The sequence below is a fragment of the Mytilus californianus genome, unplaced genomic scaffold (assembly GCF_021869535.1).
Source record: "Mytilus californianus isolate M0D057914Y unplaced genomic scaffold, xbMytCali1.0.p SCAF_5, whole genome shotgun sequence".
Taxonomy (NCBI): Eukaryota; Metazoa; Mollusca; class Bivalvia; order Mytilida; family Mytilidae; genus Mytilus; species Mytilus californianus.
Genome location: NW_026262701.1, coordinates 78,849,253 through 78,875,809, shown reverse-complemented (window position 1 = coordinate 78,875,809; position 26,557 = coordinate 78,849,253). Strand labels below are relative to the sequence as shown.

Below are 26,557 nucleotides of genomic sequence, written 5' to 3'. Positions count from 1 at the left end.
GTAATAGAAGCTACACTGACTGCACATGGTAAAAATCTTCATTTAAGGACTAACTCCTATAAAGAGTTGACCAAAAATTTCAGCAATATTGGCTAATTTATTGATCATGCCCTGTAGATCATATTTGCTAATAAAAACTGACCGCCACGAAATAGCCCAAAAGCGGTGCTTAAAAGTGGCGTTAAAACACAAAAAATCAAATCAAATTCATATGGATTTTTTGGTAAAAAAAAAAGATACAACATTTGCAGATATTTTTACTGGTCTTCCTTTATAAATATGCATTTCTTTAAACATAATTTAAAAGCAGTGTAAGGGAGGTAATCAAAACGTATTTGGATTACCTCCCTTACACTGCTTTTAAATTGTCTTAATTGTTCATTAACCATTACTTTATACATAATTTAAAAGCAGTGTAAGGGAGGTAATTCAAATGATGTATTTGAATTACCTCCATTTCACTGCTTTAAATTATGTTTTGTACTAAAGAATTTATCCATTAACCAAGACACCCTTATTTTTCCCCCTAATTCCTAAACGGTTTGAGCCAAAACCCCCCCAAATCAAATCCTAACCATCCCTTTGTGGTGTGGAAACTTGTGGTATAATTTCAGAAAGATCCATACACCGTTCCACAAGTTATTGTCTGGAAACTAGAAAAATGCTTATTTTTGGTATCTTTTTGGCCCCTAATTCCATAACTGTTGGTACCATAACACCCAAAATCAATCCCAACCTTCCTTTTGTGGTATTGAACCTTATGGTAAAATTTCATAGAGATCCATTCACTTAAACTAAAGTTATTGTGCGAAAACCAATGTGTCTTCAGACGACGAAGACGCCAACGTCATACCAAAAAAATTTTGCAGTCGTATAAAAACTTGTCTTTTACCCTATGTTCTATTATAAGCCATGTCAACCATGTTGGTTGGCAGACAGGGTCATCAGACAGTTTTTAAACTAGACATCCAATTGATGATTGTGTCCAAATTTGGTTAAATTTGGCACAGTAGTTTCAGAGAAGATTTTTGAAAAGGTTAATGGATGACAGATGAAAGAAGCCGAGTGATTACAACAGCTGACACTAGCACAAAGGCCAGGTGCGCTTATAAGATATCCAGGGGGCAATTAAAATCACTAGTTAAAGGACAAACAAAACCTTGCCTAAAAGAAAAAAGAATAACACACTAAAGAAAACATAAATTAACCAAAACAAACCTCATTGTCAATCAGTGGGTGATCCAACATGTTAAGCAGTTCCTGCTCCACTAGTAACACTTGTCATGTGGATTATTTTAAAACTGACGAAACATCCTAATCATCAAAAAAAGACTTCAGTGGATGTCTCTTGAAAAATAATTTCAACAAATGTTCTTTGATAAATGGAAATTTCAATAATTTGAATGAATGTTGGCTCATTTATATCTATCACCATGAAGTCGTTTGATTCACATCTTTCCACAAGCAGTATTTTTTTTTCTATTGACAAGTTTTCTCAATTCCAAAACAATACAATGCCGGTTGTAAAATTGTATGAATGTGTATGAAAGGGCATTAAACTCAAAACAAACATAACTTTGAGATGAAGAACAGCAATAAAACCCTTTCCTTTGCTTTCGTTAAATGTGTGAATAATAATACACCACATCCTTTCTTTTCCATTATGTGTTTTTAATATAGAATTTGATTTTGAAACATAGAGCGGTGTATATGTGTGTTATATGAATAAGATTTTTTTGTTTTACAAGTTAACATTTATTTTTAGTGTTATAAATTAGTATATGTTTGTCATTTAACAAATGTGAATAGTCTTTTCTATTATTTTGCAGCTCCAATTCTTTGTCTTCTAGTTTTTTGCAGCACCAATACTTTGTCTTCTACTTTCTAAATTAATAACCTGTCAAAATACATAAAAATAACAAACTAATTTGATAAAAAGAAAATATTTACATGTACTAAAGATAATGACGACAGAATGAAAATGATCTGTCCAATGTAATTGTTTACAGAGATACCATCTACTGACTGCAAAACCATGGAGCTTTAGAAGCTTCAAATACTAAATTTGCTATTGCTTTTATGCTTAAGAAAATGAATCTAAATAGAACTGCAATCTAGAAACATGTTAAGAAAAAATTGACATCTAACAGTCATTAAGAGGTCTCCTAGAACAAGCCATATCCGAAATCTAATATCAAGCTCTAAACAGTGTACCAAATTGGATAAAAAATCAACAAGCATTGCACTGAAACATCAGCCATACAAATTTGTATTTTAAAATAATGATTTTTAAAGAAATTTATCCATGCTTTAAGCAACTACTGTATGAGCATTTGTATACAATATTTTAGTGACATGTTTTCATATAGTTATGTTTTAATGTGCTAGACTGATATAATACAATTAAGAGTTTTTTTCTGGTTTGATTTTGTTTGTTTTTAACTTTATTCCTCCTCCCACTGATCAAGAAAATCAGAAAGAGTTAAGAACTTACAAATAAGGCTACTGTAACATTGCAACATGTTTATTAGCCTGTGTCATCAATGTTTGCCTTATTCTCTTTCCCCGTCTTTCTGTATTTGGTACAGAAGTAAGATCATTGGGGATCAATCAAATTCATTCAAAGCTAATTATAACAGTAGTAATTTTAAGCTTGCCCTAATATTTAATGCCATAATTAAAAGTGGTATAATGACATTTTGATGACTATCTTTGTTTTTTTGTAATTTGAGTTACATGATTTCTATCCCTATAATATTTACCCTTAATCTCCTCGGAGACATGATATATGTTGTTCTTGCTTTACACACAGGAATTGTAATGTATTAATCAATATTTTTAGGTAAGACCCTTACCTGTTGCACCTGACCTTCAGCAATGTTCTTCATTTCTTCTTTCAAATTCTGAGATGTTGGAAGATCCTGAAAATATTTTTGTATGTGTAAGAATGAAAACTCCCTTAAAAAAATTTAACATAATGTGCAAATAAAAAAATCTAAATTTCTGATAAACACAAGTTTGCAAGAATTGCTTTCAAAAACTAATATTGTGTATACTGATACAGGAAAAATTCAAAGGGTTAAATCCTGTAAAAATTATTTACTTGAAATGGCCACTTACACATTATGATAAAATACTGTAAATTCAGAAATTATTGCGTGCATTTATTATTGCGATTTTTGAAGAATGGACAAAAATGCAAGATTAATTATTGCGATTTCAAGAAAATCTGCATAAAGACATATGTACCATGTATCAGAATAAGAGTTCTTATTATTGCTATCCTCACCCAGTCACATTATTCGCAATAATAAAAACCTCACAATAATTTCTGAATTTACAGTACCTACTATGCATAACTGCTTTTAAAGGCATACAGTACAATAGCAGGGGCAGTTAAATTTTATACCATTGCTAATGATAAGATTCCAAAATTCATGCAAATTGGGCTAACCTCATCAAATCAATAACATGAATTTGAAAGCAGTTGCAAAGGAAAACAAATTTACAGTTTATTAAAACATGTACTGTTGAGGCATTAAATTCAAGGCAAATGAAGTCTGTAAAATTTATCAATAACTTCCAATTGTTTACAGTTATTCGTGTAAAGTTTTAATGACAGGAATAGCAGCATGGCGATGTTGTGACATACGTTAGAGCCAAAAAGGAAAATGAGATTGCCATCATTTAAATAAACTAGAATTTCTGTTTTTAGCCAATAAATAAGCACATGGACTCCAAAATTTTAATTTTAATGGAATTTAACTTTCATTTTGGTAAATAGTTTTAAGGCCTATAAACTAAGAAAGACAGTGCAAAAAGCCAGGTGAAATTATCTCTGCCCATGTAAAAGTTGTGCAATTTTTGGGGAAAGGTTTTAAAAAATGTAAATTTGTGTTTTAAGGTGGTACCTAACACTACAGGGAGATAACTCTGTAAAAATCAGCTAAACGTTTTAATCACGTTGTTTTGTTAAGGAAATATTACGCTTCTCAATGATCAAAATTAGTGTTTGTCAAACTGCTATACACAAATGTATAACCAACGAAATTTTTCTGATAAAGTGGTTGGTTCAAATTCTTTGAAATTTTTATATTTTTATCAAAGGGTCAAAGTAAACATTATGTCAAAATTTTATGAAAATTAAACGAGCCAAATTAATTTTAGTCAAGGTGTTGGGTACCACCTTAACCTAAAATATATTGAAATCAGACTGAAATATCTCTTCTGCAATATTACAATCCAAAAAGTTAACACATACCATTAAAATTCTTATTAGTTTCAATGAAAAAAGGACAACAATTCAGAAATATATGACAGTCCCCTGCCATCAAAAAAGTTAATATATTATATTTCAAAACATTATCATATGGGTTCATGTGAATTTGTAATGTGTGGCTTACTGTAGATTCATTCATTTTTATGGATACCAATTTTAGTCAATTAACGAAAAATTGTATTTTCGTGGATACTTGATTGTGTGGGTTTTGCCAAAATAAATAAGATATGGTATGAGTGCCAATGAGACAACTCTTCATCCAAATCACAATGTATAAAAAGTTAACAATTATAGGTCAAAGTACGGCCTTCAACATGGAGCATTGGCTCACACCGAACAGCAAGCTATAAAGGGCCCAAAAATGACTAGTGTAAAACAATTCAAACAGGAAAACCAATGGTCTAATCTATATAAAAAACGAGAAACGAGAAACACCTATGAACCACACTAACAAACGACAACCACTGAACAACAGGCTCCTGACAAAGTCTGCATACAAGCCTATAGATAATTTACTTTTTGTAGAACGTAGACCTTTGTGCTTAAACTATACCCTCTAAATATAATAATGAACCCACAGTGCTACATATATGACATATATCATCAGGCTTTCCAGTATTTCAGAACTTACATATTAGAACTCATTTTCAGCCTACATGTTCTAGTGTCTGTGTAATAACATCCCTAACGAAGCTAATCAGATATTCAAAAGGGTCACCTAACAAAACAGTCTATTCCACATACCATCACAAAAAGTTTAGTAACTTTGAAGAGTTTTGTAGCACACGCCTGATAAATACTGCTATCTTTGTCCACACCTTGTTGTTTTAAAACACTATGCACTATTTCTTGTAGCCTCTGAAATATACAAATAAAAATCATTCAGACAGATCAACAATTGGTTAATTAATAGTATTCATATTATATAGTTTCAATATCATATTTTAATTTTAATTTTGGAACCTCTGGAAAAAGCCATAATGAAATGCACAGCTATTTGAAGGACTGCTGTTAGTAATTATTGTTTAAACATCTAAAATAATGGAAAAGCACAAAAGAGTATCAAAGATAAAATAAATGGACAATGTGTTAATGGGACACAGATGATGCCCCCACTTGCATATAACGTTATAAAGGGGCATAATTGAAAACGGTAAAAGTGATGCCACCCAAATTCAAACTTGGTCTGTGTTTTTTGGTAATTAACATTGTGTACTAGTTTCATAACATTTGATTGAGGTAAACTTAAGTTAGAGATCGGAAACAAAAAATTCAGCAATCTTTCCATTTGTAAAGGGGCATAACTCGAGAACAGTTAAAGTTACACCACCCACATTTGAACGTCATCTGTGTTTTGTGTTAATAAGCATTGTGTATACGTTTCATAGCATTTGGTTAAGGCAAATTAAAGTTAGAGAATGGAAACCAATTTCGAGACTACGTATGGACGGACGGACAAGGTTAACACTTAATGCCTCCTCCAGTGACGGCGGGGGCATAAAAAAAAACCCACCATTTTGATTAAAAGTAGAACTTCAACTAAAACATATGTCTTCTCATCTACACCAATTTTGGGCAGATATTGCTCTGAGAGGAGTATGAGAATAAAAATTTTCACTGGTTAAATACATATCAGTTAAAATATTATGTCTCAGGTTTCCAAAAGGAAGTTCAACCAAATTTCAAATTTCAAAAGTCTCTTAAAGACAAAACGTTTTGGCCTTAACAAAATTTCCTGTTCAACATAAATAACCTTAAGGTCAAAGGTCAAGGTCATATATAGTGATCAGAATAACATGCAACACACTGTCTGAAGATAAGCAAATTCTAAATGTGTTTTTTCAACTTTTTAAAAATCAATGCCCTAGCCCATTGAATTGGGAAATTTGCATGTGAAAAAATTCTGATAAATTTCAACATTTATATTCAATTCGATCATAGTAAAGTTTTCAGTCACTTTGCCATTTTCCTGTGCTTAGCTTCCTCCACTTGAAATCATCAATCACAGCACAAGGCTTCCAAAACGGTCATATATTCCGGACAATTGTATAATGTCCGGTAAAAGTCCGGCTGGGCAAAGCATGAAACGGTCATCTACTTTTTAGTTGTCAAGGCTTTCTTAAGAGACGGTCATTTTAGCATAATTCGCGATCTTTTTGACCCAACCTTTTGCCTTTAACAGCCACACATTTCCGGTCATAAAAGTGACATGATGATTAATTACTATCAAAACAACCCCTACTTCAATACTTTCTAATTTTAATCAAGGCTAATTAGTTGTTGACAGCTGAAATCTACCTGTTCAGGTGACAGGTAAACTATTTCCAGTACCGGACATTGTCTAAATTGATCGGTCTATTCAAAGTTAATTTCTTACATTTCAGCGGTTTCTATCTAATTGATTTAGTCCAAAAGATTGAAATTATAAGAAATACGTTTATAAACATGATTTGATGAAAAATTTAAAAAGGTTTTAAATGAAAAATCGTAAGAACTATGTTGTATGAACTAGAACAAGTGTGTGCGTGTGCGCAGTAGGGAAATTTAATTATGCATCCTACATTTCTTAAAAAATGATAAATATTATCATTGATACCTGTATCTAACGTTCATTTCAAGTATTTTGTTGAAGAAATAACGTGGAAAGAGCTTCTTCACTCAGTTGTGCTTTCAATTTCAATCTGTAAACGTACATGGATTTTACGTATCCGTTTCTGGTCCATGTTTTACCATTGTCAGGTCAACATCCGGTATTAGGAAAATGTGATTTTAAAAACGAAAGTAAAGTTTTTGACAACGTAATTTTGCACAAATAAAGAGTCTAAGGCAATTATGAGCACGCTGATGTGCACACTTCGAATTATGCACTGCCAATTTAACAGTTTACGTCCGAACATCAAATTCACATCAAAGTAAAGTTTAATATTGTTTTTTTTTTAATCTAATGTCAATCATTGGGATGGCCATCTGATTACCATAATTGCCTTTTGTGACTTAGTCTTAAGGGATAAAAATCGGGATAAGATATAAAATGTCCGGCTGGCTCAAATATTTTTTGGAAGCCCAGCCACAGCATCCAGAATTTTATCAGAAAGACCATCTGTCCCCTCATGGAAAACCTCATAAACAAAAAATCTGGATAACTGTTACAGTTTTAATTAATTGAATTATGGACATGAGCCAAGGCTCCGTGTTGAAGGCCGTACTTTGACCTATAATTGTTTACTTTTTACACATTGTGACTTGGATGGAGAGTTGTCTCATTAGCACTCATACCACATCTTCTTATTTCTATGAGTAAGTCAACCTCCACTGAAACTCACGTGGGGGCAAACAAAAATGCTACAGTTATTTATTATTTGATATTATAAATATATACCCTTTTATGCCTTTCAGATCTTGATTCTTTTAGCTTCTGTGAAGTAATAGAATCATCCAGACTAGCTGACATGTTTAATGAATCATTAGCAGATGACAGTGACTTCCTGCCACAGTTCTCTTTTCCTTTCTTTACTATGTGAGCATCACCTACAGAATGTCGTCTCTTGGACCTCTCAGCTTCTGACAGCTTCAGTTTATCTATAGCTGTTGATGGCTTAGCAAAACTGAAATAAAAAAGTGTTATATATGATATTCTCTAATTCTTTGGCAATTCAATCTTTTCTGGCGTGTGGTTGCAGATGATCTCAGTAGATGTTTGGTCAAGTTAAAAGGTTATAACCTATATCAGCTCTCATGATGAATGAGCAGGTGTTAGAAAAATTAACATCTTTATAAAAACTTTTACTATGCCGAAATAGTTCTATTTTCAGAAATTGTTGTTTAAGTTGTTTACTAATACACATAAATATATAGTTCATTAAAAGCAATGTTCTTGATTAAAAGTCATCTTTTATTAATGTTTGCTTCCTATTGATTCAGAAATACACAAACAAAGTGTTTATGCATCAATTTCGTAAGTGTATGACCTAATCAGGAATGTGGAGGCACTCAAAGGGGATTTTTTGGTTTATCAAATATGAAAATTTTTTTGATAATCATTAGAGAAAGAGATTCTTACATAATTACACGTGGATTATCAGATTTATCCAATCTTGATAGTTAAATTATTCAATTTTAAAGTCCTCCCAGAGGCTTTGACTTTAAAATTCAATAATATAACTACCTCAATCCACTGGTACAAATTTAAGAATCCATATTTCTACATTAAATAATAACAAACTTGATAAGTGGACTAAGTGTTTGACTTTTAGGTACTTAAAAGTATCTAAGACCGTCAGAAGCCATTAGTACATGACCTCTAGATTTCTTTTCAATTTTATTGTGTTTTTGGTTGTTATCTGACATTTACCCCACATCTCCTTTATTCACTTCACTGAGGTATCAATAGAGACTGAAATAAACTGTTGACACAGTGATATGTCTCAGCTTTTTGTTATTTTGATAGTAAAATGCATATGTTGAAATTAAAATAGCAATACTTAAACATGTAATACAACTGCATACCAAATATCATTGACCTACCACTAGTGGTTCCCAATTAACTGACCAAATCAGAAACTAATACATGTAAACTAAGCAAAAGTTTCATAGTCAATAGACCATGACTGTGGTGTCGATGCTAAACAATCTCCATGGAAATGAGATGTGCCAATGCTAATACAACTGCATACCAAATATCATTGAACTACCACTAGTGGTTCCAGTGGTTCCCTATATACTGACCTAATCACAAACTAATACATTGTTGATGTCGCCAACACCCAAACAGCATACCTAGGTCTTGCTTTTTGACTTTGTCAAGGTGAGACAAAAAGCAATGCATGGTAAAAATCAAAAGTATAAATTTAGGTTTACTGCATTGGAAATAAATTAGACCTAAAATTAAATGTTTGTGCTGAACCAATGATTACATTTTAAACCATTTGCACATGGACATTAATTTTCACAAAATTTTATGTTTTTCTTTTAAAGTCATTATTTTCCCTCTATTCTCATAATTTGAAAACCAAACACTAGTAGGGTAATAAACATATGTAAACATCATGTACTTAAAAAGAAAAAGAAAAAGAAGTAACAACTTACCTTGTGCTGGGTAAACTTGTATTCAGATCACCTTTGACATTTTTCCTAGGTGACCTTCTAGTTGGAGACAACATATGCTTTGCCTTAGAAACTCCTCGTCTTGGAGATAAGAGAACAGACTTCTTCAATGGTTTCCTTGGTGATAGCAAGCCTCTTCCTGCAGATTTACGAGGTGAAAACAAAGCTCCCTTTGCACATTTTCTTGGAGGTGTAACTTTGCTCACAAAAGATTTTCTTGGAGATTTCCTTGGTAACAGGTCAGCTGGCACTTGTTCTATTCCAATCATACTATCATTACTTTTCTTCTTTGGTAATTTAAACACAGTCGTTGGACCTGATGTCAAGGTTTCAGCTTTTACATGCTTTTCTCTCAATTTGTAGTTTTGAGTTTCCAGCTTTTCTGTCTTTTTGCCTATATTATAACTGAAATAAAATGATACCTTAGCAGACAAATAATTGATGAAATATCTTGATTTGCAGTCATGTGAGGGAACGTTACCAATCGAAAGAAATTCAAATAATCAGGAATATGCTCTGACAGCAATTGTCAAGTGAAAGGGTAAGTTTTTTTGTTTTTGCTGAGTTATTATTGAATCTGTCTTTGTTTTTAAAATGGCCAATAAAATCTTCAATGTGTCCAATCCGGAGCTTTAAACAATACATTTCAATGGACAATGAAATATTTGTGAAAGGTATATTTCTCTGTAAAATGTCTGCCCCAAAAATATTGAAAAATTGGACACACTCCAAAATTTCTTGATATACAATATATGCACATGAAGTTCAGTAGGCATAAAACTAGTAACAGAGCATTAAGTGAAAATTCAGTTCAGTTAAATTCAATCATTAGTGGTCCGAATTGGTTCTGATAAGGACAGACATCATGTAAATAATTGTCAAAAGTAAAGTTAAATGGTACTTTTTTTTCGTCACATTAGAATTAGATAACCACATTGTATTTGAATATTTGCAGGCATCAATTTCTAATTTGATGGTTGCCAATTGACACTTATCATATACTGTCACCATATACTGGGATATCCTAAGTGCAATGATATACTCACTATATGTCAAAGTGGGGCATATAATGACAATCTGGCCAGGATGCTTTCTGCATATCGGTTGAATTTTGCAGTCTAAATGATCGACTTGGATGCTAAAAAATAAACAAAATGCAATAATGATTACTTAGGTTGAATATTTGCCAGCATAAACAGGGCAAATTTTTTTTTTATATCATAGTATTTTTAAAATTAGAATAAACCCCTCTAAAAAAACTGTTTTCTATCACAAAACAACATAACAATTAATCTCACCAAAATACAGAAAAAAATCAACTACTGGAAATTCAGAAATTTATGAATGCATATATCATTATGATTGTTGAACAATTGCCAAAATGTGATACTAATAATTGCGATTTCAGGAAATGTTGCAAGCAAATAATGCTAGCGAAATTCAAATTGCAAGTTTGTTTTTGCAAAACTTATTCAGTCGCAATTTTCACAAAAATAAAAATCATGGCAAAAAATTCTGAATTTACAATAATCTGCTAAATTCAATTTGAAGTAACTTAGACATAATAAAAAGAGCTTTTAAAGTAATAGGATAAAGAAGACACGGAACATTTACCACTGTTATCATATTGAAAAATAATTACCCTTTTTCTAACAGGGGACAACTTTGTTGCTGCTGGATTTCCATCTTGTTGAAAAAGTTTTAGAAACCCAGTAATATCTATGGTAGATGGCACTGTAAATAATAAATCAGAGTAAAAGTTGGTACTATTTATCAGAATGAGGTGGCAAGGTTGCATGGCCATTGGAAAACTTTTCCTAAATATTTTTAGGACAATCAACAGCTTTACTACTCTGTCCTCATTGTTTGGTTTAAATTATTTCTTCAACTATTAACAATTAATAACAAAATGATGAAAAAAATCATTTATTTTACTTTAATTCTAAACTTGTGATATTGACACAAAACAAGTGATATTGAAATAAACAGCTGCGCCATGAGCGCATGATACGCCCGTCCTCTTGTGTGTGAATTTTTATGCAATAATCATAAATAGTTTCTGACATACGGCGCGACATGCGAAAACCCCCCTTTTTTTTTAACAAAAAACTCAATATCTCTAAAATAAAATTTTGAATCAAAACCAAAAAGTATACAGATCTTAAGATTAATATAACTAAGAAGTGTGTAAAGTTTTAAGCAATAATCATAAATTGTTTTTGAGATACGGCGCAACATGTGAAAAACCCCTCCCCCTTTTTTTACAAAATACTCAATAACTCAAAAATAAAATTTTGAATCATCACCAAAAAGTATACAGATCTTAAGATTAATATAACTAAGAAGTGTGTAAAGTTTTAAGCAATAATCATAAATTGTTTTTGAGGTACGGCACGACATGTGAAAATAAACACACACCTGTTTTAGTTACTAAGTCCTGTAACTCAAAAAGTTTTAATCTTATTTTCACCAGAAAGTATACAGATCGTTTGACTATCATAAGAAACAACTATGATATGTTTCATGAAATTTGGATAAGTCGTTCTCAAGTTACGGTGCAACATATTTACGCCGGACAGACAGATGACATTTGTATACCATAATACGTCCAGTCAAAATTTTGACGGGCATATAAAAATTACAGTAATCTTGAAAATTGACAAAAGTTTCAAAGTCAATGAACAATGACCAAGGAGAGCTGGCCGTTTTAATATCCAAGGAGATATTATATGAGATATGCCAATGCTAAATCAACTGTATATCAAATATCATTGACTTAACATTTGTGTTTCCGCATAAAGTGACACAGTTACAAACTTTAACATGTAGACAAAAGTTTCAAAGTCAATAAACCAGGACTGAGGGGGTGGGGCCAAATTATCTCTTATTAAAGAAATGATAAAGGTCATGTGCCAATTTTAAAACAGCTGCATACCAAATATCACTGACCATTAGTGGTTCATCTTTTATCTTAAAGTGACCTAATCACAAACTTGTACATTGTTGACACTGACAATGCCATTCTATCTGTTAAATGTACACTATGAAAGGATTTTCTTTGTCCATACTTACTATCCTCAGATTGAACAGGAGATGACAGGGCCATACTATCTGTTGACTGTAGTCTATTAAATGATTTTCTCTGAGACTCCTGATATACCAATAAACATCTCTCTGACCAAGATGATGGAGATTTCTCTAGCTCTGAAGTAATCCATATGCATAATTGAACACAGTATTGAACAATTTTTCATTAGTATTTGAATTCACTTACTAATGATACAATTCATTTTTTAAGTTATAAATGGACACTGTAACTATTATACTAACTTAGTATAAGTATAGTATAAACTAGATATCATTGAGATGGGAGCCATCTCTGTGGGCCCCGCTATGAATACTGTAAATTCAGAAATTATTGCGTGCATTTATTATTGTGATTTTTCAAGAATGGACAAAAATGCGGGTTTTATTATTGCGATTTCGAAAAAAAGTGCATACAGGTCTATATTTCAGTTATCAAAATGCAAGTTCTTATTATTTCAATACTCACCCAGTCGCATTATTCGCATTAATAAAAACCTCGCAATAATTTCTGAATTTACAGTATATGTGGTAAAAAATTTGTATCTTTATCATTGGACATGGGATTGTCAACTGAAACCGAAATTTATGACCTTGACCTTTGACCTAGGAAGTTGTTCATACATTATGACACACCCTCTGGTGTTGGTTTATATACATGTCAAGTATAAACTTTGAAATCATAATGGTTCTCAAGATATAGAGCGGACACGATCTTTACCATAGGACATGGGGTTGTCAACTAAAACCAAAGTTTTTGACCTTGACCTTTAACCTAGGAAGTTGTACATACATTATGACACACCCTCTGGTGTTGGTTAATATACATGTCAAGTATAAACTTTGAAATCATAACGGTTCTCTAGATATAGAGCAGTCACAATTTGTTAAGGACGGACGGACAGACGGATCATTATAGGGCGTCCGCCAATCGGCGGGGCCCTAATTAAACCAATATAACACTATAGAAACATGATGCGACCACTGTAGCTTGAATATAGAGCAACAATTTTTATTTTAGTAGAAAGTGATGTTGAAGTACAACTTGAAATGGTAGTGTATGAAAGGCACATTTGATGCCTATCTCCATGGTTATGATTTATTCCAATATGTAGAATTCATTGTTGTTGTGCCTTTCAAATTAAGGGCTCAAGAATAGTAGTTATCTTGTGGTAAAAAATGTGAATTTAAAAAGATATATCTAGTTAAAAACAGATCTTGGCGAATAATGTGGGACTGAATATAACTAAAAATTCTATTTATCACATGAAAAGTCATCATAAATGTATTTGTTTCTTCATTTTGAAATGACAATGGTGAACTATTGGACTTTTTCACATGAGGAATTAAAATGATTATCTTCATCATCCTGTCCTTTGAAAAAATTAGAGGAAAATAAAAATCCTTAGAAAACATACATCCTTCGTATATGAACAAACAATCTGCATAATATAAAAAGTTTTAGCTTGATATCTGTAGGAAAAGTAAGCCTGACACATGCATAATTTCACAAATAAATGACCAAGTTTACCATCATGTCATTTGCAGAAAGTTTGACAAAAATTAAAATCCTCATAATATACATAACCTTAGGAGAACCAACCATCTACCCTTATGTGGGAAATACAGAAGGAAATCCTACAGTTCACTCATCTGCTTTGTGTTCTTTTAATTACAATACATTATAGCTCTTGTAAGTTACAAAAACTCTTGTTTGCCTTAATCACCTGAACAAGCCTGAAGTTCTGGGAGAGGTCGTCTTGGAATGCCAGTGACTGGTAGATTTTCTTTTACTTGGTTTAGGAATGTCTTTTGCACTTCATAAAGGAAAGCATGAAGATCATCTAATTTTACAATAGTAGGACTGTCTGAATTCTCTTTATCATCTAAATAAACATTTGAAATACTATTAAATGATATAGTACAATAAAATGTGACATGAGCTACTTCTCTCTTGAACACACACTTGTCTTTTTTCTAAAATGTGACATGAGCTACCTCTTTCTTGAACACACACCTGTCTTTTTCAACTATAATTTTTTGGTAGATATGTTTTTTTGAAATTTTTGTACATTATTTTTATACTTTATTTTTACACATTTCAGAGGTGAGGGAACATCATTTTGAAATGAAATCCTGTAATTTTTGTCTGTTATGAATGACCTCATTAAATGGATTTACATCTTGCCTGAATGTTCACTCCATTCAGAAAAGAAAATTCTTGTTTGTTCAGGTGATAGACAAAATGGTAAGCATTCCAAAAACTTACTATCTGTGGTGTAGAAGGTCCTTGTAAAAAATTGCTGATCTAAACTGGTTGAATCATATAATTTACACATCATGACTAATATAAAAGAAACAAGAACTATGGAACAAATATCTGAGGAGTTGCAAATACAAGGTGAACAGACTGACGCTAACTTTTAGTATGTCCTTTATGACCATTACTGTGCCCCTCATCATAAAAGGAGATGATATAAAATTTACAATTAAGAGGCTGCTGTTCATTGTAATGTACAATTTAAGCTTGATGCAGAATCTTATTCATAAGGAATCAAAGTTTGTAAATATTCTGAACTTTAAATACCTACATATTGTGCCAAAAGTAACAGTTCAGACATCTCATTCTTAGTAAAGTTCCATATAATAACAGTCCAGAATGAAAGAAAATATGAAAGAACTTACTGAGCCATTCTTTTAGCAACTGTACTTGTATATCCTTTAATGAAATCATCATTAGATTCCAGTTTTCTTCAGAAAAAAATGGTAACTCTGATATAAAATCTAAATTGTCATCTACTCCCAGCTCATCAGATGGCAGCAGTGAATTATGGTAAATAAAATCAAACACTTGTCCATTCAGCTCATATGGTGATCTGAGTTGACACATTATAATGTCTTGACTGTCCTCTTTACAATAAGCTTTAAAATGTATGTATTCATGTCCCAGAAGTAGTTCCTCCTCTGGTTCTGTGATGGAAATTTAAGTTTATTACTTACATAGGGCATTTTACCAAAACATATATGAAACATTACTTATGGGTTTAAACAGTTCTCCACTTCAATGATTTAAAAGTGTTCCATTTCACAGCCTCTTATTTTCAAAGTTATATTCATCACAAAATATTAGAAGATATTTATATCTCCATTTTTCTATCAAATACACACATAATTTCAAAGTACTATTTAACTACTTTTCATGCTGGTGATGGAATTGCAAAAAAGTGAAAAATTAGTACATTGTGTACATTCTGTTTAAAGAGAAGTAATTTTGTTTTTAAATTATCAATTTCAACATTAAAGCCTCAGGGAACATACATTATCAAGAATTTTTTTTTAGCTCCTATCAAGAGTAAATCTGACAGTTTGACTTAACATTAACTTTTATCGTTAAAGCTTTATGCAATGTAAGGTTATATCCAGATCTAAGTAATTTACAGAACAGATAGTAAATATGGATAGCTCTACACTATTATTGAAACAATGATTGGGTTCATTTTTTCTCAACTTGCCAAGAGTAATTTTAAGTACACCATACAAAATAATTTATTGAAGGTACTTAATGAGATTTAAAAAAAAATGTACACATGTTTTCAGTAAAATTAAACAAATATTCTATCTATCATAATGTTTTTTTTTAATCTTTAAAAAGTTTCCATCAGCTTGGTATTGTTACCTTGTATAAATGTTATATCTGCAATTATACTCTCTTTCCAAGATGTTGTATTCAGGTATTTCTCTCCACATAACGTCTCTAATACATCACCATGGTAACATAAAAGTCTCATCAAAATTCCACTCTAAAATTAAAATTAAGTTTTGCTACTTCAATGTTGTTATCCAACATTACAACACATTTATCATTCTGATCTAAATGATGTGGTCTATTTATTTATAAGTGATAAGGGGACATAACTCTAGTGTCTAATATCTTAACAGACTATGTCATTAAAATTGATGCATGACGGTAGGACAGGATTAAAAAATAAACCAAAAACTTATCTCCTTTCCATTAAATGTAATTTTGTACACATTATATGAACCTACAACCATAAGTGACCAACATGACCAATGACCCGTGTCTACAAATAAAACTTCCAATTTTCTTTTTGTTGGATTAGCCCTAAATATGCATTTGAAGACGAGCATTCTGAGAGTATTGCATGACAATACATAGTCCCCTACAGGTTAAAAAGCATTGAACTAGAACAACGACCTTGATCTATAACTTGTCATGGAGTTAAACTATATAACTAATATCAAATCAATATCTTCAAGCATGATGAAAAAAGTGTGGAAAACAGATTGTTTGCGTAAATTTTTAAGTCTGAGGAACATAACTCTGCAAAATAATATTCCAAACCAAACAAAATTCTAATTTGATCTGTAATTGTCATGGTAAAACTATATACCAAATATCAAATCAATATCTTCAAGCATAACAAAAAAAGTGTAGAGAACTGATTACTTGCGTGAGTTTTCTAAGTCCACAGATCATAACGCTGCAAAAAAAATCATCCAAACCAAACAAAATTTAAACTTGACCTGTAACTAGTCATGGCTAAACTATTTAACAAACTTCAAATCAATATATTCAAGCACAATGAAAAATATGCGGAAAACTGATTACTTGTCTGAATTTTCAAAGTCCAAGGACCATAACTCTGCACTAACCATCAGACCGCAACAAAATTCAAACTCGATCTGTAACTAGTCACGATAATGCTACATACCAAATATCAAATCAATATCTTCAAGCATGAAGGGAAAAAGAGTTGAAAACTGATTTGCAGGACTGATGGATGGACAGACAGATAGAGTGCAAACCTTAAGTCCCCTTCAACTTCGTCGGTAGGGGACTAAAAAAAACATCATGAATATTCCAATATGAACTACATTGACTCGTGTTTTATTTTTCTCATCCTTAGGTCGCTAGTTATGATATGTCTCACTGATGATCTAACACCATTTTATTTTTACAAAAGATGAGAACAAATGACAGACGTGAAATTTTTTGATGTATACTGCTTCACACCAAATTCCAGCATTTCACATTCCAATTAACTGTACTGCATATTCTGAAATCATTGTAATGCTTTAACTAATGTAAAATTTGAAAAAAGAAGGAACATTGCAATAATTAAAACATAATATATAAATGTTTTGTTGTAAAATACTACTATCGTCTCGTATTGTGTTTTCGACCGTCTTACGTTTTCGGCCTAATTCTACATCCACTTCCCGTATGCTGCGCATGTCCGTGTGACGTCATATTCGGCTGCTATAATTAGTAATAATATCAAATAATACCACGTGGTGGTTAAGATGTTCCAAGTAAAGTAAATGTAATTAAGTATTTACGTTTTATTATTTGATATCACATTTGTGTACCCTTTTACTAATACTATTTTTACCTTCAAAAAGAATCTATAAAAAATAAACAAATATTCTAGAAATATGGCAGGGGGACTTTTTGCACGTGAAGTTTACATCCAGGTCATTAAGTCACATGATTGTCAGGTGGTTAGTTGTAATACTTAAAGTTATTTTTGATACGGAAATCTGCATGATCCTTACAGCTTTTTACTAAAAAAATAAAATATAGATTAATTTTAATTTACAGAAACAACAGTCTGTCAGTGGAAATTACAGACAATACTCACTCCACAATTCCTTCACTAAAGTATTGAACAAAACAATGACTGTATACAAGATCAAACTTGCTTCCAAAGTGCCTCATGTGAAATGTGTACAACTAGTCAAATAAAGATATCAAAATAATATTTTTTATCTTAAAGTTGTATATGTAACCATTTAATTCATAAGTATGATCGCCTCCTAACAATTTAAATAATTTGATACAGACATTTACATCAAATTTTAACCAATTCCGGATTTGTGCGACATGTCATTTCCGACTTTGGACCAGTTTCTTGGATAGGTCGAAAACACAAGACGCTAGTTTTTGTCAACAAACGTGCCATCGATCTAATGAACTCAAATAAAAAAATAATTTAAGATCGAAATATATTTCAGATACAATTATTTTATGCACAAGTATACTAGTGACTCTCAAAATATTAGGCATGTCTATGTTCAAACATATAAAAGGGAAATTCGGAGAAATATGTTAGTAGGTCGAAAATACAATACACGAGGATACAAAATGTATGGAAATTGCTTTAATAAAATCAGCCAAAACCTCCAATCATAGAAAATTCAGAAATTTCGTGCCTTAAAAACTGAATTTACAAAATTATCACATATTCATCAAACAGTGTCAGATTAATTTGAAGGTAATTTGAGGGAAGTTGAATTTTCTGAATGACCCTTGACGATTTTTAGGTTCAAACTGATCAAAAAGAGTCTGCAGATTTTTGAAAACTGAATATTCAGATAAGATTGATTATCGTTTTATCGTCATTATATCATGAGCTCTATAGTAATACAAACCTGAGAAGTTCTGATGTGTTCCATGAATACCATGGCATGTGGATGCTGGTATCTCTGTGTTCTTTAATGTTAAGGAAAAATAGCCAAAATTGAATCTTTTACACACTAAAAATTAAAACTTAAACCCTAAAAATTTTGAAGTAAAAATTGTGTTAACCAAACCCTTCAAGGACTGATGTTTTGTTCAGATAAGATAAGTGTTAGGTTAAAAAATCTTGAAATACTAAAAATTACAGGAAATTTACCAATTTTTACTTGCAGGTTCAATTCTTGTATTAAATTATGAATAAAATCAATAGAATCAGCTAAAGCCTTGTTTGTTTTGAGTTTGTCAAAAAGAAATATAAAAAGAAAATAAACCTGATCTTTGATATACCTATAGTATTGGAGATGTGCTCAAAAAATCACATTACTTATTTTTTTCTTCAATTGAAAAGGAAAATTTTAATATTTCAAGACGATTCTAATTTTTTAAGAGATGACACTAAATTTTATGTTCTGGTACCTAAACAACAACAGGCACAACTTCATCAACATCTAAGTATAAAATGTATAAAGGATACAGATAAAATACATTGGATGTTAACATATAAGGTGGAATACTCTCCAAATCAACCTCATCTAAAACTTCTAACATTCTGCCTAATACAACATCTTCCTTTTCCTGAAGAGCAAATAAATAAGTCTATAAAATAAATAGTTTAAACAGCCAACTAATATTCATCAAATACTGTAAATTCAGAAATTATTGCGTGCATTTATTATTGCGATTTTTCAAGAATGGACAAATTTGTGAGATTTATTATTGCCATATCATGAAAATCTGTGTACAGATATATGTAACAGAGATCAGAATGCGAGTTCTTATTATTGCGATAGTCACCCAGTCGCATTATTCGCATTAATAAAAACCTCGCAATAATTTCTGAATTTACAGTAGTACATGCATGGTTTTGTTCTATTTTCAAGCAGATGTATGTTAGTTGTCTACATTTTGTTTATAGTCTGCATGGAATTCCTGCTTGCTTTTGCAAACTTGAATTAACCATATTTACACTTTGTGTATTTAGCTGAATTTGCTCCGAATGATCCTAGATCTGTCTCTGAATATCCTCCTGACATTTTGCAACAATTATGACATCAACTGCTTTAAATTGTGATGCCAAATTTTGCAGAAAGTTAGTGCTGTCAATTAAAACATACATGGTACCCAGGGAAGGCACTTTAAAATGGGGTAAACGCCTATAGAGGCAAATTAAAATTTCACTTACATTTCCACTATGCAAAAACATAGATGACATCCACCCATAGTTGAGATTAGGAAGTGCCTTCCCCAAGTCCCATGTATGTTTTTATGGAACAGCCCTTATGTGGTTTTAAGTAATGACAGACAAAGGTCTATTAATTTTATTTTTTTTATACATATTCAAGATACAAGGAGAGAAAAAGAGTTTTACTTTGTGTGTTATCAACCTTCCTATTAAATTCAATATAAATTCTAATTGAGTTTTATTAGCCATTATTACCCCTTTCTTGGAATAATTCTGTTTTGTTTGTATTATATTTAGGCAAAAAGACTGAGAACATTATCAAGTTTGATGGAAAAAGTTGTTAAAGTCAATATTTTTAAAAATAAGAGCTGCATGTTTTGTGGGTTTGAAAAAAGAGAGCCTTCAAACCCCAACCAACAGCTTTGTAATTTTTCTTCAATAGCTTCAGATGTTCTTAAAATATAAAAGTCTGGATATTCATCAAACATGTAACACTAAATAGTCCTAAAAACATAAGCTATCTCACTTGTGATCTTGGATGTGTAATTACTGATCTTTCTTTGTACATGCTGCTTTGTCTTAATTCTAAACCAGGCAAAATAAATCCTTTATTGACCTGAAATAAATTTGCTATAAATAAATAAATAACAAGAATGTGTCCATAGTACACGGATGCCCCACTCGCACTATCATTTTCTATGTTCAGTGGACCGTGAAGTTGGGGTCAAAACTATAATTTGGCATTAAAATTAGAAAGATCATATCAAAGGAAACATGTGTACTAAGTTTTAAGTTGATTGGACTTCAACTTCATCAAAAACTACCTTGACCAAAAACTTTAACCTGAAGCGGGACAGACAGACAAACGGACAAACGAATGGACGCACAGACCGAAAAAGGTGGGGCATAAAAACTTTAAAATTTTCAAAAGCAATAAAAAATCTAATACTTAAAGTCAACAAATAAACTTTTCCATAGGTTTTGACTATCCAAAGAAAATATGGAAGCCCAGCTCAAACTCACACCACTTACTTAGAACTTTCCTATTCTAGGATTATACTCGACTGGTTTTGGATAGAGAGGTCAGTGCATTTTTTAATCTGAAAATGATCACATATTCTCAAAATCATCAGTACATATAGTAAAATCAACTGATTTCAGACTTTGAATGATTAACTAAATTTTTCTTTTTCAATCAGACTATGATGACAGTTTTTGAATTATTCCTAGTTAATGAAACATTTTGTTTCTGTCTATTTTATCTCCCTGTTTACAGTTCACAATTGGTTTATAATAAAAGATCTGTGAATACCTACTGTTTTATCAACAACTGATATTTTCCCTCTCCATATGACCTTGTCAGGAAAGTCAAGGTCATCCATCCTACATGTTTGTATACCAGGTATAATATCAGTAAATTCATGGTCTGTGGAGATGTTGTCACCCTGGTAAATGGAGATTACAGCAGTATTATGCCAATCTTTGAATCTTCTTACTGCACCATACAAAGGAAGAAAGCCTTCACAACTGTAAAACACAATCAACAGTCATATCAAATATACATGTAATAACGCAGTTGTTAAGGAGGGATGGACAAGGGGGTCAAATATTCCAACTTCCTTGTCTCTGCGCTTCCATGTTACTAAAATAAAAACCCATAACTCTTAAGTTTCTTTTCTCCAATTGCTATGATATAGCCTTTTTGTGCTGATGCATTGTAAAGCAAACATCAATCAATCTTTTCTCCAAAGTCTGAGTTCCTGTTTTTCAACCTCCTGGTTGTAATTTCAATAAATTCTACCTCCACATTCCATCACTGGTCAAACATGATATTTTAAGAGACCTAAATCATGTAAATATTTTTATATCTTCAACTGACAAAAAAACATATCCTCTTTCTTGACTGAAAAGTATCATAAAACTAACATAAATGTGATAACACGCAACAAATATCATTGTAAAAGATCAAGTTGAAAAAAACCTTGCTAGATCTGAGAAAAAATGATGGCCTATACAGGAAAATCTACCTTTCAAATTGTTTATTCCAACCTTTTTAAGAAGGCATCTAAAATAGTGAAAACATTATTGATTAGCCATTTCAGCTGGGTGTTAAATGCATTTACAATCTCTGCTTCATGAAAAATGTTAAAAGCATCTGGTTCTCAGGAAATCTTGTAATCATTGGATTTGTCTCTGAATAAATGATAAAATAGTTTTGTTCCATTACTGTGGTAACCATACTTAAAATGTTTTATATGACAATAAGTATTTTACCTGCTGTCAAATTCTTCCGGTACGTCAACAAATATATCAATGATACAACCTAAATGGGAAAAAATATAAAAACAAATTTATAGAAATTGGTAAAGGTCTAAATGAACCAAAAGAGTGCCACTAGTGTACTCCTTTTCACATAATATTTTATTAAAATAAACATGTTTGTTGGAAGTTATCGGCGGCATGCCACATACCCCCCTATAAGTATTCGGTAAACTAGAATTTGCTAATCAATGGATGTGAAAACTCTTCACAGTATATAGCATGCTCACATGAAGCTTTCTATCAAATTTCAGGAAGCTCTGACTTGTAGTTCCTGAGAAAATTTCATGGGACAGATGGGCAGATGTAAACCTGTATGCACCCCCCCCCCCCCCCCCTTTTTTTAATCCTTTATAGAGTAGAGGCATTAATATGCCTTATTTGATAACTGTTATTCGGTGCAACCTTTCATTTAAGTGGCATTATTATTTTACTATTTAAATTCTGGATATAATTTGACTATTTCGCTTTTTTTATCCTTCAAAATTTAATAATCTGTGGAACGTTCTTAACATTACATTACACTACAATTAGAAACAACGTACTTGACAACAGAAAGTAGAAATTGAGAAATTTCAATAAAAAACAAATTATATATTGTACTGACTTTGACATAAATGAAATTGTAGAAATACTATGTTAACATTACCTGCAAATGGCATTGAATCAGCAAGTTCATGTAACAAATCACATACTGTTCTCTGTGGTCTGCTAAAAATAGTCAATTTATAGAAATTGTTTTAATTTAAGCGCTAGAGTTGTTCTTGTTGCATTCGTTCTAAATGAGTATACCTGTACATAAGGCTATTAAGAGCTTGCAATATGGCTTGAGCACTTGTCCATCCTTTAAGTGTTCATACTGGCCACTAGAGGTCTATTATTGGAAAATACTGTGGATTCATTTATTTTCGTGGGTAACAATTGAAATGGGTTGAGGAAACATTTGTTTTCGTGGATAAGAGTAGATTTGAACAATTTGTTTTTGTTTGATAGAAGATAAATATGTTACAAGGGAAAGCAGAGGATCTTATTCCCCTGCAGACAGTTATAACCAATAATGATTACAGTGAAACATTTTGTCTGAATTATACAAGTGATTGGTATTTTAACAAGTTTGTTCTAACACAAGAGTTTTTTTGTTAATGTTTCTCTAGTTAACATAAAGTTTAATGTACATTTAACCACAAACCTTTCAACATCATCCTCAGATTCAGTGATTATTGTACTTTCATCACCATTCATATCATTCCATTTGACTCTCTCTCTGTTTTCCTTTACATATAGCTTAATAAAATAAAAAAAAATATAAATAGAACTCAGGTAATTCTTCCCTGCAGAAGTAACAGGTTAATATTTTTTAAGTGTGTACATGCATCTGTGCTCATTTTGTATTACATGCAACTGATAAGCATGCAATTATAAACAGCAAAATAAATGTCATTGGTCAAATCTATCAAAAATTCTTTAATACTCTGAAATGATCAAAATCTACAAACTTTACATAGAATATTGATGACAATGCCAGAAAAGTAAAATCACTGGCTTAACACTTGCAACTGATGTATCAGATGTGATTTTTTTTTAAAACACTTCAATAAATAACTTAAAACATCTGTAAAATAGAAATACCAGGGTAAGGAAGAAAATCCATGTTGTTGTATTTGATATACAAGAATACATACAGACCTATCTACAGACACCCCAAGAGGTAAAGCAACAGCTATCAGCAGGTCAGACATTTGCCATTGTGGGTTGAAACGTCCATCTAATGCAAATGTAAAATAATTCATAGTTGACTTAACTAAGAATGTATTGTTTCACCACAAACATTGTATAATAAATTGCACTAACCTGCTGATTTGATCTTTCTACTTCAATACAACAGATCTTACATTTATCTTTAAATATATCTTTTATCTTTGTTTTCACTTGAGGGTATTGTAATCTGCATTCTTCTGCAAGGAAAACAAATTGATTGGTGAAATATTACTAAAACATTCATAAGGGGTTCCACGGAACCATGTGTCTTGCCTATGATTGCTGCTGTCAGTGTAAAAGTATAATGTTGACTTAAAAAGTGAGTCCATTTATCAGTAAAATACAGATTTTTTTTAAAAATCAGATTATTCTTTAGATGCTATTTCTTGGTCTTGAAGATTAGCTTCTGTCCAAGTTTCATAACAACCCATGAAGGTTTACAAATTTATCATGTTTATTGTGTCAAAATTTTTTAATCCCAGACTGTCTGTAAATGTAAACCAGTCAGGGGCATAACTCAAACAAGTAACTTCCAAATTACCTATACAAGTAATGTTGAAAATGAGGCTATTCTAAAAATTACTTATATACATGTAAGTAACTTTTGTAAAAAATATTTTTATAGGTATCCATTCATACAGATTGTACAGCTTTAACAAATTTTTACAGACATCTGGTTATTTATCCCATACAATACTGAAACTAATCCTCCTGAAACACTAATTGCCCTTCTGAGTAAAAGATTGGTCTCTTGCCACTATTAAAATATCATTTTCCTTGAAATTTTGAAGGTAGACAGATATAAATAGATGGAAACTTGTGATTTAATCAAGACTTGTAGTTATTTATAATTTGCAACCAAAACAATAATATATGTTCCTTGAATAATTGAAATTACTAATTCTTTCAAAGATGTATGAAATAATTAAACAAGTAATATTTTTGTCATTATTTTTAAAGTAACCCATAATCTCTATAATCCTCTCGAATTTAAAAAATTCTTAATTTCATGTAATAAAGTGATGTAAAAAATCATAAAAACTATATTTAATCCATGCTTCTATTGAAATTTAAAATAATTCCATTGAGTAACTTAATAATTTTTCAAAACAAAAATTACCTTTCTAAGAAACTAAAAAAAAAAACTTGTTTAAAGGGGCACTAGCTGTCAAATTCATGTTCACCGATTTGACTCAAATTCTCATATTTGATTTATAACAATGTAAAACATTTATCCAAACTATTAAAAGTCTAAAATAAACAGTTAACAGGACATGGGCATGATAACACGTAGCTTCATTTCGTGTGTATTTAAGTCTAGACGCCATCTAATTAACTATCGAGTTGACCTCCAAAGTGATCCGTTGACCAGTATAAGCGATGTAATCATGAAGGTTTGATAAAGTTATTGATGTCTAAAACAACTTCAACCTCAGACTAAATCTGAATGTTAAATGTAAAAAAACTAAGTCCAGTTATTAGTAAAATACAGAAAAATGAAAATATTTTTTCAAGATTTTGCTCTGGATACTCTTTTTTTGTCATAAAGATGATAAACAAGCTTCTGTCCAAATTTCATAAAATTCCATTTAGGTTTGACCAAGTTATTGATGTCTTTAAAAACTTTAACCATAGACTGAGCCTAAATGCTGCCGACGCCGACAACAGAATCTAGAATCGCTATGTCTCGCTTTCACGAAATAAATTTTGCAGGCTCAACAAAAATAATACCCCACTATATGTATTCCGACAGGTTAACAGGCATTTTTTTTTCATCACTGCAGATGGTAAAATAATCAAACACTTGAATTACATTTGATAATCATCCTTTAAATCACCTGTTGTGTAGATATGTGTACATACTTTATTTTATTGTCCACATCAAATACAAAACAGTTGTTACCTGAATGGGGACATCTCAAACATTATACCAAACTTAGTTCATTTTTTCCTGTACCCTGAATACCGGAAATCTGGTTTAAAACCTAAAAACTGATAAACATTTCCTGAAAACAGTTTTTTTTTTTTTAAATATATACAATTTTATGTAAACTACACATGTATCATGTGTATACCACTGTTTATATATATAATTTGGCTATGTATTTGAAATGATATGATCTTTATATCTCATATTTAATATATCTAGAGGTTGATAAGAAACAAATGTAATTGTGGGCTGTGGTGAATGATTCCTCAACATATCAACAGGTAAGTTAAACCAGTATACTTACCTGAGGAAATCAAGAAAAGACAATAATAAGGCATCTTCACATTTGTGAATTTGGCG

The 26,557-nt window shown here is 31.4% G+C and overlaps 1 protein-coding gene across 1 annotated transcript; it reads right to left on the bottom strand.

The window, feature by feature from the left end:
- Nucleotides 1-1,731: 1,731 nt before the first annotated feature.
- LOC127701477 (mdm2-binding protein-like) lies at nt 1,732-26,557 on the bottom strand. The gene is made up of 20 exons (XM_052205350.1): nt 26,502-26,557; nt 24,361-24,464; nt 23,699-23,793; nt 23,159-23,220; nt 22,465-22,513; nt 21,507-21,717; nt 20,717-20,806; nt 19,483-19,583; nt 18,920-18,980; nt 16,143-16,266; nt 15,152-15,436; nt 14,194-14,352; nt 12,455-12,586; nt 11,025-11,116; nt 10,429-10,520; nt 9,365-9,787; nt 7,659-7,884; nt 5,024-5,137; nt 2,856-2,921; nt 1,732-1,897 (listed from the first exon to the last, which is right to left on the bottom strand). The coding sequence occupies exons 1-20, from the start codon at nt 26,533-26,535 to the stop codon at nt 1,847-1,849; spliced, it is 2,571 nt and encodes an 856-aa protein (XP_052061310.1). The 5' UTR covers nt 26,536-26,557; the 3' UTR covers nt 1,732-1,846.